Source organism: Chiloscyllium plagiosum, chromosome 22 (assembly GCF_004010195.1).
Source record: "Chiloscyllium plagiosum isolate BGI_BamShark_2017 chromosome 22, ASM401019v2, whole genome shotgun sequence".
NCBI lineage: Eukaryota > Metazoa > Chordata > Chondrichthyes > Orectolobiformes > Hemiscylliidae > Chiloscyllium > Chiloscyllium plagiosum.
Window position 1 is genome coordinate 44,822,742 of NC_057731.1, and position 13,386 is coordinate 44,836,127.

Here is a 13,386-nt window from a genome sequence, read left to right on the forward strand (position 1 = left end):
ATTTCACTGTATCTTTATTCTTTCAACCCTTCTCAATATGATGATGCATACTCCATCTCAGTACCTCAGGCACTGACTACCTTTTGGTATGATCCTTGAGCAACCAATCAGCAAAAGGCAGTATAGCAAAGCTTTCTCAAGTAACCTTGTTAAACGCGTACAAGATAAGTACAGTGTGGGGTTAAATACAGAGTAAGGCTCCTTCTATGCTGTGTCCTTCAAACACTCCCAGCGCATGTCCATCCTGGGTTTAGATACAAAGTAAAGCTGTTTCTACACTATCCCCATCAGGTCAGGTTCAGCACAGAGTTAGATCCCAGGGCAGGTACAATAGGTGACTTTGCACAGAAAATGCACTGTCTCAATTTACTGACATTTCTATTCTGTTGGTTGTGCTGAGAGCCATATTTGACAGGCTGATATTTAAAAGAATAACAATTTGTATGTTAATGACTTTGTGGAGAATTGTCATTGCACACTTGTCACTGCTTGTTTCATAGACCTGTGGGTGAAACAGGACTTTTTCTTCCCCAGCTTAGCAAAAAGATTCAATGGTTTAACTGCCTTTGTTTTGTAAGTAGTTAGGAAAAAGTGAGGACTGCTGATGCTGGAGATCAGAGTCAAAAAGTGTGACGCTGGAAAAGCACAACCAGTCAGACAGCATCGATAAGCTCCGAATGTCGACCCTGCTGCTGTTCGGATGCTGCTTGACCGGCTGTGCTTTTCTAGCATCACACTTTCCGACTTCGTAAGTAGTTAGTTGGAAGTACAAAACTTGAATACTACTGAAAAGTTGAGACATGTTACTGAAGCTTTCCATCTTGCAATTAGAGTCATGGAGATGTACAGCATGGGAACAGACCCTTCGTCCAACCTGTCCATGCCGACCAGATATCCCAACCCAATCTAGTCCCACCTGCCAGCACCCTGCCCATATCCCTCCAAACCCTTCCTATTCATATACCCATCCAAATGCTTCTTAAATTTTGCAATTGTACCAGCCTCCACCACATCCTCTGGCAGCTCATTCCATACACGTACCACCCTCTGCGTGAAAAAGTTGCCCCTTAGGTCTCTTTTTATTAGAATAAAAGCTGGAATGCCAAATTTCAAACCATTGTGATTTGTATTTTAGGAGAAAAAAGATTGTTTATTAGTTGGCAAGTTTACTCTGGCTGAGGCATTGCCATGGAGGAAGCGACAGGGAACTATAGGATCTCCAAGTTCCCGAGTAATTCCAAAAGGGTGTAAGGGTGCAGAGAATGGCTTCCTGGATATGAATGCATGTCGCTTCTAGCAAGTGTAACTGAGTAATGTTACAAGCCTTACTACCAAATTAAATTGATTGTGAGTGTTAACACTAGTGCATTGAGGATTGGGCATCACTTGCTGTGCAATCACGGAATCACTGTTTTGTTTTTGGTTTTGCAAGCATATGCTAGTTGAATATGTTTTGTATCCTGCCTTTTACAAACAGAGAAAGTGCTGTTTGATTTGATTGAGACATACAACCAATGAACTGGCATTGCACTTGCAGTGAAATTCATTAATTGTGTGATAGCAGCACGTCATTTTAGATTGACAGCTGCATCCTTTTGGTGGAAAATATCACTCCTGTTGCCACTGCATAGTAGAGGAGTGAAATGGGCTCTTAACCTGTTGGTCAACTTTCGGATTTACTTTGCCTTTCTAGCGGATTATTGTGATTGTTTGTTTGAAATTTAGACAAGCAGGAGGCTGGAAAACACAGCAAGCCAGATAACTTCTTCAGGAATATACCCAAAACATTGACTTCTCCACCTCGTGATACTGCCTGGCTTGTTGTGTTCTTCCAGTCTCCTTGTCTACTTTGGATTCCAGCAGTTATTTTGTCTGTATTCATTTGAAATTTGGCATTCTTGCGTGTGTCCTGATGAATGCGAGATGAAAAGCTTTGACAACATGCTAGTGAAATTATCCCGAGTTGATTTGATCATTCTAATTTGTCCTCAGTTTATTGCCATGGTTACAACTCGATGATCAGTGGCTCTACCTCTCCCAAGCAGCTGATATCCGAGCATATTCGCTAAGGCAGAACAGTGTCAGCTTTCAGCGACGGCCTGTCTCCGTGTACACTGGCCATCAGGATGATGTCTGTCGGTTTGTTGTCAGTGAATCACATGTCATCAGTGGTGGTGGGTAAGTGATTTTGAGCTACTGAGTGAGGATTGGAGATTCACTCCTGTTAAATGTATTTTATTTGGTGTGTTTCTTATTAGGAGCTGTACATGTGTGCGTAGGATTTATGGCACAAAACTAGGTGATTCAACCCAAACAGTCTATGTGGTGTGGATCCTCCACTCCAGCCACTTCTCATCTCTTCTCTCCTAAAATTATCATCATAATCCTCTATTTCCTTCTCCCTAATTATTCTTGTCTAGCTTTCCCTTAAAAGCGTCAATGTTATTCTCTACTATTCTCGCCACTATCTGCATAGGTGCATTTCTTCTGAGTTCCTGATTGGTTGTATTTCTTGGTGATTCTTGGTGATTATGAATGTATTAATGTCTAGCTATGCTGTTTCCAAAAGGGAAATCTTTTTGTCAATATCCATTCTATCAAAACTTTTTATAATTTTAAATATCTCTAGTAATTCACACTTCAGCCTTGTTAGTTTTATCAAGAGAAAAGAGAAGCAGTCTGATGATCTTTCCCTGATATGCATACCGAATGAGACAAATCACTTCTTTTTGTACGTTATATACTGTACATGCACTGAAGCTGACACGGAAACATGTGAATATTATGAGAGAAATGAATAGAATGATTCCATTACATGAAATGCTTATCATCCAAGTCACATTGTGTAAATTCACATTTTCTAATGCTGAAATCACAAATGCATTTCTGATATTATTCTTGTAGTTCTTCTCTGCATTGCCTCTTGTGCTTCTCTGTCCTTTTTCATAATGTAGCAACAGAACTACATTAAAAACTCATCATCTGATAACGTAAGGCTTATTTGTCATTTCAGCATTAGAAACGGTATATTTCCACAATGTGAATTGGATGAAAAGCATTTCACTTGATGGAAGCACCTATTCATTTCTCTTGTAATATTCACATATTTCAGTATCCACTTCCGTGTCTATACAGTATATAATGTACAAAAAGTAGTGATTTGCCCCATTTGGTATTTTACAAATTGTTTACCTTGTCCATATGCTACCCCTACCAGCATCATCCAAAAACACAGTATCAGCAGATGGCAGACAGCTCTGGTTGATATTTTGCTCATGATTTAAAGAAAGAAGGCAGTGGGGGATCAATCATTGTCTCCTCCCTGTCTTTGATCACTGTTAATCTCTGTAACTCCTCTAAGTCCAATACTCTCTGAGATATCTGCACTCTGCTAAATTCTGGTTTCTTCAACATTCCCAATCGTGATTGCTGTCCATGCCTTCATCTGTCTGATCCCTATACTGTATAAAATATCCTACACAAGTACCATATCTGGCTTTCCTCTGCTACCCCTCACCTCTCCATACTGGCCCCAGTTCATCCTTCTCTAGCCATCTGGCTCCCTGTTATCATATTTCTCTGGCATCTGAGCTCAAATAACTTTTTCCATCCCCCACCCCATTACACTTGTACTGTGGCCCCTCCTCTCTGGCCTCATGCTTGTCCCTGTCTTTCCCCTCTACGGCTTGTGCATTCCTTTTCTGGTTCCTTCCGCGTCCTCCTCTAGTCCCATCTCCCTGATGATCCCTTACCTGGTCCAGCAGATCCCTGGTTGGTCCCTCTGCTCATCCCTTTCTGGCCTGCTGCCACCTTTTGTAGCTGTCACCCCTCCTCCCTTTTCTCTGATTTTCTGCTCGCCAAACCCCCACCCCCCCACCCCTGCAGTTCTCTGGCAGCCTGGCCTCCTCACCCCTCAGTTCACAGCCTCATCAAGACACCCTAACCTATCCAGTCTCTCAAGTCCAGTTCTTCTCATTATCTGAGTGCAGAAGTGGCAATGCATTAATAGTGTTCATTGAAATCAGATTTCCCTCTCAGGTGAGCTCTAGTGATTTTGATTTCTTCTGGCTGGACCTTGAGTAATTGTATGCAAATCCCCTTAATGAATAAGTTTATACATTTAAAGCCACTGTCAAGATTGATGTATAGTTCTGAGACGTTTTTGAAACTAATAGAATCTGTCTGTTTGGCAGAGATGGGAGGATCATTATCTGCAACACTTGTAACTCGTTCTGCACAGCCTTCTCAGCACACAATCAAGAGGTCAACTGCATTGACAGCCGAGGACATGTCATCGTTAGTGGTTCAAGAGATAAGACAGCACGGGTAGGTATGGAGAAGTTGCCTAGTGGTCAGCTTAACCTGACTGTTAATCTTGTCCCTAGCGAGCTGGGATTTACATAATCTGTAAGTGAAGGAGTATTTTAAACTCTTCCCCAAGGAGAAGATGTAGTTTTGGAATGCCAACAATGCATTTTCATGTTTTCACCTTTAGCTTTTTGGGATCAAGTAACATCAGAGAGTTGTAGATTAATACATGGCTGGGGGTGAATCATGGTGTGCTCATGAGGTTGGGTTGATGAGAAGGGATGGATTCTCAGTTTTATTCATTATAGATTATACAGTGTTGAATGAAGCCATTTGACCCATTGTGTGTCTCAGCAGAGAGTTTTAATAGACCTACCATATTATTTCCAGCTTTGCTGTTTTCCCGTTACTCTGAATATTTTCATTTTAAACAAAAATGTAATTCACTTTTGAAAGTTGCTGTTAAATCTGCTTCCCTTTCAAGCAGCATGTTCCACATCATTGAACTTGCTAAATATCATAAATCTGTGTGTATTGGTTGTTGACTTTCTTGGCAGTGAACATAATTTCTTTGTTTTTCTTCCGAAAACCACACCATTAATTTTTGCTTTTTCCTTCTATACACTGATTTCCAGTCTCTCAATTGATCTAAATTGATTTTTTCTCAACTTCAATTTAATGTGACTTTTTAAATTTCATGTTTCTGGGATGAAAGGCCAATCCACAGCCTGTTGTGTGTTACTTAGAGGTTACATTAATATTCCTGGACTAAAGAAAGCAGCAAAATAAAATAGCTCCTGATTGCTGTCCATTGACACCTGTTCCCACATCCTCTCAGGTTTTAAACTGTTGTGTCACTCATGCTCTGATTCTCACTTAAATCTGTGTCGATTGACTTTGAAAATGTGGTTTAGAAACTGCATTATAGCAGGCAAAGATCAAGTTTACTAATTCATTGCTCTGGATTTTCAGGAGAAAACAAGGGAGATAACCCTCCATGGTCAAAAGATATAGTTGGCAATCAGTGACTTGTGATCTTTGTTCTGAGTCACAATGGACAGGAAAACAGAAAGTCAGTCAGTCTTGAGCAATAGTAAAACACTGTCAACATTGGAAATCCTAAAAAAAAGACAGAAAATATTTGGAATATCTGCAGGATTTTTTCTTATTTGTTCATGGGAATTGGTGTCCCTGACTACCTCAGTGTTGATCACCCATTTCTAATTGCCCTGAAGAGGTTATGATGAACTACCTTCTTAAACCACTGCAGTCCTTGGATGTGGGGCACCACCAGTACTTCATCCAGAAGCTCACTGATGATATTACCTAGTATGGTGACGAAATGTCTGAAAACGAACCTTCCAGCTTGGTGAGCAAACCTACATCCAGAACCAACAGTGTTGTTAAGAAGGGAGTTCCAGAATTTTGACCCACTGACAGTGGAGGAACAGTGATCTAGTTCCAAGGCAGGATAATGCATGGTTTGGAGGAGAACTTTCGCTTGATGGTATTCCTATACATCTGCCCGTGTCCTTCCAGTGGTGGAGGTTGTGGTTTTGGAAGGGGCTGCTGGAGATGCATCTTGTATATGGCACACAGCATTCCCTCCACTACTGACACACAGTGGCAACGAAGGTTGAAGGTGATGGATTGGTACTGATCAAGTGGACTGCTTGTCCTGGATGTTATCATGATTCTTGAATATTTTTGTATTTGCAGTCATGCAGGCAAGTAGAGAGTTTTGCATCACACTCCTGATTTATGCCTTGAAGATGGTGTTTGTGCAGTGTGTAAACAGGAGGTGAATTACTTACCGCAGACTTCCCAACCTCTAACCTGCTCTTGTGGCCACTATATTTAAACAGCTAGTCAATTCAGTTTCTGATTAATGGTAATAATGAATATGTTCATAGTAGGGGATTCAGAGATGATGATGCATTGTGCATTGTCATGCCTTCCTAAGATAATGAGCTGGGAATGAAGTTCTGCTATTCTTGGGGTCATTGCAAAAGTTTAAAAATGTTATCAGATGCTGCCTTGATGTCAAGAGCAGTTGCTGTCATTTCACCTATGGAGTTCAACTCTTTTGTCCACACTGGGACCAGTGCTGTAATGAGGTTGAGAGTTGAGTTGCTCTCGCAGCACCCAAACTGAGCTTCAGTGAGTGGTGAGTATTTGGCTTGGTTAGATTTATTCTACTTTTTGTGCACAGAACATGACATGGGTAATTTTTGACATTTGTTACATACATGCTGGTTTTGTAACTACACTTGAACAGCTTGGCTAGGGTGTAGCTAGTTCTGGAGCATAAGTATTCAGCACTATTGCCAGAAGTTGCCAAGTGTCATAGCCTTTGCAGTACCCAGTAGTTTCAGTTGTTTCTTGATATCACATGGAGTTAATTAAATTGGCTGAAGACTGGCATCTGATGATACATCCTCAGTAGGAGGTTAAAATGGAAAATCTACTCTGCATTTCTGGCTGAATACCGGTGTAAATACTTCAGCCTTGTCTTTGGCGCTGATAGGTGTCCGCTCCCATCATTAAGGCTGGAGATAATTGTGGAACCCCAACCTCCTGATCATTGTTGAATTATCCACAGTTTATAAAATCATGAGGGGCATGGATACAGTCTTCTCCATGAGGTGGGAGAGTCCAGAACTAGAGGGTATAGTTTTAAGATGAGAAGGGAAAATTTTAAAAGGGACCTAAGGGGCAATGTTTTCGTGGAGAGGGTGATGTGTGTATGGAATGAGCTGCCAGAGGAAGTGGTGGAGGCTGGTATAATTACAACAGGTATCTGGGTGGGTATATGAATAGGAAGGGTTGAGAGGGAGATAGGCCAAGTGCTGGTAAACAGGACTAGAGTAGGTTCGGATAGCTGGTCAGAATGGACGAGTTGGACTGAATGGTCTGTTTCCATGTTGTACATCTCTGACTCTATAACTCCAAGTAGCCCTGAATTGTAGCTTCATCAGGTCGAATACCTCACTTTTTTAGACATGCCTAATGCTGCTTCTGGCATGCCATATGCTCTTCACTTTGTGTTTCAGATTTCCAAAGCTTTTTCCTAGTTAGGAAGAAGAATGAAGATTATTTTCTAACAAAGTGCATAATTTCACATTTCCCACATTATGTTCCATCTATCACTTGTTTGCCTATTCTCCAAGCCCATCCAAGTCCTTCTGCAGCCTCCCTGTTTCCTGAACACAACCCATCCCTTCACCTATCTTTGTGTCATCTACAAACTCAGCAAAAATGCCCTCCGTTCTTTCATCCAGATCATTAATGTTAACTTGAGTAGTTGTCCCAACACTGACCAACACTGTGGAACTCCACTAGTCACAAATTGCCAACCTGAAAAGGCTCTTTTATCTTGTCTTTCTGTCTTCTGCTACTCAATCAATCCTCTATGATTGCTAATACCTTGCATATAACACCATGTGTAGTGGATAGCGAAGAAGGTAGTTCCGAATACAACAGGATCTTGATCAAATGGGCCAGTGGCCTCAGGAGTGGCAGATTGGCTTTCATTTAGATAAATGAGATACTGCATTTTGTAAAGGCAAATCGGGGCAGGACTCATGCACTTGATGGTAAGGTCTTGGGGAGTGTTGCTGAACAAAGAGACCTTGCAGTGCAGGTTCATAGTTCCTTGAAAGTGGAGTAGCAGGTAGATAGGATAGTGAAGAAGGCATGTGGTATACTTTCCTTTATCGGTCAATGCACTGAGTACAGGGGTTGGGAGGTTGTGTTGCAGCTGTACAGGACATTGGTTAGGCTGCTTTTGGAATACTGTGTGCAGTTCTAGTCTCCCTGCTTTGGGAAGGATGCTGTGAAACTTGAAAGGGTTCATAAAACATTTACAGGGGTGTTACAAGGATTGTAGGGTTTGAGCTATAGGGAGAGGTTAAACAGGCTGGGAATTATTTTCTCTGGAGTGTCGAAGGCTAAGGTGTGACCTTTATAGAGGTTTATAAAATCATGAAAGCCCCACTGTCGGGAGTCAAAACTAGAGGGCATAGGTTTAGTGTGAGAGGGGAAAGGGGCAAACTTCAGAGTGCCAGAGGAAGTGGTGGAGGCTGGTACAATTACAACATTTTAAAAGGCATCTGGATGGTCATATGAATAGGAAGGTTTTAGAGGAATATAGGCCAAATGCTGACAAATGGGATTAGATTTATCTAGGATATCTGGTTGGCATAGAACGAGTTGGACCGAAAGGTCTGTTTCCATGCTGTACAATTATGACTGGAACTTGTTTAGCAGCCTCCTGTGTAGCACATTGTCAAAAGCCTCCTTGGACTCTAAATATGACTTAGAGATACCAGTGTTGAACTGGGGTGTACAAAGTTAAAAATACCACGATAACACCAATTGTTACAGTTAACCTGAGATTGCAACTATTTATAAAAATGTTTTGTGATTTAAACATGAAAGAAGTGAAACTATCATGGTATTCGAACAGATGAAAGACTCAACAGGCGATCAAGGTATTTTTCAATGTATAATTTCAGTTACATCACACTGTAAACTTTTGCGATAAATTGTGTGCCTTACAACTGTGTCCTCTACAACCACCTGATGAAGGAGCGACGCTCCAAAAGCTAGTGTGCTTCCAATTAAACCTGGATTATAACTTGGTGTTGTGTGATTTTTAACTTGGGACTCTAAATAGCTTGTGCCCACTGGCTTTCCTTTGTCTAATTTGCTCATTACCTCCTCAAAGAATTCTAACAGATTTGTCAGGCATGACCACACCTTGACGAAGAAGTGCTGACTCAGCCCTGTTTTACCATGCACTTCTGAGTACTCTGCAATCTCATCCTTAATAATTGACTCAAAGTCTACCAATGCCCGAGAGCAGGCTAACCGGCCTATTGTTTGTGGTCTTCTGCCTCCCTCCACCCTGTGTTATTGTTCATCATTTGCCAGTCCTCTGGGACCTTCCCTGTCTCTAATGATTCCTGAAAGATTACCACCAATGCCTCTACATTCTCTTCAGCTATCTCCTTCAGAATTCTGAGGTATAGTCCATCTGGTGAGGTGAATTATTCATTTTCAGACCATTTCAGCTTCTCCAGCACCTCTTTTGTGATGACCACTACCTTTGTCCCCTAACTCTCTTGAAGTTCTGCTATGCTGCTGGTGGCTTCCACTGTGAAAACTGACACAAAATACTGCTGCAGCTCCTCCGCCATTTCTTTGGATCCCATACCACTACTCCAGCATCATTTTCCAGTGGTCCATTGTTTACTTTGTCTTTTTTTTTAACCTTTTTAGATACCTAAAAAATCTCTTGCCAACCTTCTCATACATTACGTGCTAGCTTATACTCATTTCATCTCCCCACCCTTTGGTTTTTAAAGGCTTTCCAATCTTCTGGCTTCCTGCAATCTTCTCCACATTGTATGCTTTTTCTTTTGTTTTTATGTTATCCCTGACATCTCTTGTCAGCCACGGTTGCCTCATCATCCCTTCAGTGTGCTTCTTCCTTGAGATGAATTTCTGCTGTGCTTTTCGAATTATCTGCAATAGCCCAAGCCATTGTTGCTCCACCATTTTCCCTGCCAAGCTCCCCTTCCAATCACTCTGGTCAGCTCCTCCCGTATATCTTTCTAGTTATCTTTACTCGATTTTAATATTGTTACATCTGATTCCAACTTCTCCCTTTCAAACTGCAGGGTGAATTCCATCGTAGAATAGAACATAGAACAGTACAGCACAATACAGGACCTTTGGCTCTTGATGTTATGCAGATCCTTTATCCTACTGTAAGATCAAACTAACCCATGTAGCCTTTGTTTTACTATCAGCCATGTGCTTATCCAAGAGTCAGTTAAATGTCCCTAATGTATCTGACTCTACTACCACTGCAACATCAGGCAAGGCATATTATGATCACTGCCCCCTCGGGCTTCCTTTACCTGAATTTTGCTAATTAAGTCTGCCTCATGACACATCACCAAGTCCTGAATTGCCTGTTAACTAACGGGATGCACCAACACCTGCTTCAAAGAAACATCTCGTTGACATTCCAGTAGCCCTGTTTTGAGATCCACTATCAACTTGATGTGCCCAGTCTTTTCTATCTCCTGATTTATTTTCTTCCTCCCATCCTGACAACTGCTAAGAGTATGCAACTCCCATCAGAACTTGTTGTCCTTTGCAGCTCATCAATTCTACCCACACAGCTTCTTACACCTTCTGACTCTATATCACTTCTTGGTATCTATTTAAATTTATTTCTCCCTAACAAGGCCACCCTGCTTCCCCTACCCATCTGTCTGTCTTTTTGATAGACGTACATTCTTAGATATTTAGTTCCCAACCCTGATCCCCTTGCAGCCATGTCTCTGTGATACCCATAATGCCAATTTCAATACCGACTACAAGCTCATTTACCTTGTTTAGTATACAGTGTGCATTTAAGTACAACACCCTCAATCCTACATTAACTGTCCCCCTCCTCATTGTTGACCCTTTATATGCTGTGTCTGAGGTTAGATTCCTGACTCTTTCCATATGCCCTGTCCCATTACATGTTCTGGAAACTTTAATGGGGGCAGGCAATAGTCTAGTAGTATTGTTAATCCAGAGACCCAGGTAATGTTCTGGGGAGCTGGATTCGAAACCCATCACAGCAGATGGTGGAATTTGAATTCAATAAATATCTGGAATTAGGAATCTAATGATGACCATGAGTCCATTGTCAATTGTCAGGAAAACCCACTTGGTTCACTGATGTCCTTTTAAGGAAGGAAACGGCCAACCTTACCTGGTTTGGGCTACATGTGACTCCAGAGCCACAGCAGTGTGATTGCCAATTCTGAATTGTTAAGAGTCAATAAATGCTGGCCTGGCCAGGATGCCCTCATCCTGTGAATGATTTTTTAAAAATCCTACATCATTATGGACATCTGCATAGTTAAGCAGCTGAGACAATCGTTCCACAACCACCATTTAGTTTAAATTTTAGTTCTAGATTTTAGTGAATACAGAATTTGCCATCTGTCTTATCATCAGATATTAGCCTGGAGTTCTGGATTACTAATATCCCTGTCTCGCCTACCCTTCTGTTTTTGTGTGTGTGATAGAATGAGCAAGCACAGGTGGGAGGGGGAGAGAGAGTGTCCATGTGACCCCTTCCCTCTTTCTCGCATGCTGTCTCTCATGCCAGCACACTCTCTTGTGCCACTCTTGTTTTTGTGAGAGTGTGACAGAGTGATAGGATGAGAGAGACCACAAACTAGGGAGCATGCCAGTGAGATAGCACTTGAGAGAGAGACACGCGCACTCACTCACTCTGGTGTCTCTCTCTCTGTCTCTGTGTCTCTCTCTCTCTCTCTCTCTCGCACGTGCAAAGGAGCAATTACACATGAGAGAGAAGCACGTGCACACTCACTTTTGCTCATGCACTCTCTCTTTCACAGGCTGGCCCTCTGTTAAGCATGCTCAGTCTCTCCCTTGTGCATGTGTATTCTCTACAATATCTCTTCCTATAATATCTGCTTAACCTACTAAGTGTTCACTGCATTTTTGTCTGTTTTTACTTGTAACCAGCTAATTTCCCAATCAATGTACTGTATTTGCTTCGAGAATAAACGTGCGTTGGAGTAAATCATAGCATCCCCTACAACTCCAAATGAGATCAGCACACTCATTATAGACCAAGGGTAGAACTTGGACCTCGTTTGTCTGTGATATCAGAAGTTTTGGAGGATAAATAAACCTTCAAGAAAACTTACTATTTTTTCTGTGGATGTGCAAATATCCCAGCTGCACTTGAAAGATTCCTTAACTGCTGTAACCCAGAAATGTAATTGTGATACAAAGCAGACTGCAGACTGACCTCGAAGCTGCCAGAATGTGCAGATACAGAGTGATTTGGGTCGGAGTCTTTGGGATAATAAAGCAATACAGTGACAGTGGAGACATTGCTGGGTCTGGAGATTAAAGCTTAACACTTTGAGGACTGGAAAAGATTAAATTAGTAACTTTGATTCATATTTATGTCAGGAGCATCACCCTGCCCCAACCTTCATTAAACCAATATATAGAGGAACCTCAATTATCCGAAGGGCATGGGGTGGGGAGTATTTTGTTTGGTTAAACGAACTCCGGATAATCAAATGTCAAATAGCACAGTTTAGCCAAGCATCGGGACCTTGCGATCTTGCCGTATAATCCGATATTCAGATAATCAAATGCCGGATAATCGAGGTTCTTCTGTTTACGTTCTGCCTATATTTTAGAAGGTCCATGTTATGAAGGACACAAAGTTAAGTTTCAGCTACAGATGATGTCAATTGCTCCTTCCTCTCGCATGTTTTATTTTTGTATCACACTCTCATTCTCCTTGTCCTTTTTTAAAAAAAATTTCCTCTAAATTGGCTCTTTCATTCTGATGAAGGGTCATATTGGACCTAAAATATTAACTCAAATTCTCTGTGTTGTCAGATCCACTGTGTTTCTTGCTTTTGTTTTGTCTTTTTTTATCTTACACTTTTTAATATTCTCATTCTTTTGCATATTCTTGCTCTGTCTTGCTCGCCGAGTTGTTTTGTGGTGTCCTTTCGGTTACAGCTTTCTCTCTCTCTCTCTCTCTCTCTCTCTCTCCTGCGTGATTGAGCATTATCAGGTAATTTGATGATACTGCACATCACATAGAGTCATAGAGATGTACAGCATGGAAACAGACCCTTCGGTCCAACCCGTCCACGCTGACCAGATATCCCAACCCAATCTAGTTCCATCTGCCAGCACCCGGCCCATATCTCTCCAAACCCTTCCTGTTCATATACCCATCCAAATGCCTCTTAAATGTTGCAATTGTACCAGCCTCCACCACATCCTCTGGCAGCTCATTCCATACACGTACCACCCTCTGCGTGAAAAGGTTGCCCCTTAGCTCTCATTTATATATTTCCCCTCTCACCCTAAACCTATGCCCTCTAGTTCTGGACTCCCAGACCCCAGGGAAAAGACTTTGTCTTATCCTATCCATGCCCCTCATAATTTTGTAAACCTCTATAAGGTCACCCCTCAGCCTCCGACGCTCCAGGGAAAACAGCCCCA

At 41.7% G+C, this 13,386-nt stretch overlaps 1 protein-coding gene across 4 annotated transcripts in view; it reads left to right on the top strand.

The window, feature by feature from the left end:
• The window catches only part of fbxw4 (F-box and WD repeat domain containing 4), a 144,487-nt gene that overhangs the window by 22,926 nt on the left and 108,175 nt on the right, over window positions 1-13,386 (top strand). For all 4 annotated transcript variants that reach the window (XM_043712922.1, XM_043712924.1, XM_043712923.1 and 1 more), the window contains 2 exons: window positions 1,993-2,178; window positions 4,194-4,326. In XM_043712922.1, coding sequence (XP_043568857.1) covers window positions 1,993-2,178; window positions 4,194-4,326 — 319 coding nt within the window. The remainder of the gene's footprint in view (window positions 1-1,992; window positions 2,179-4,193; window positions 4,327-13,386) is intronic.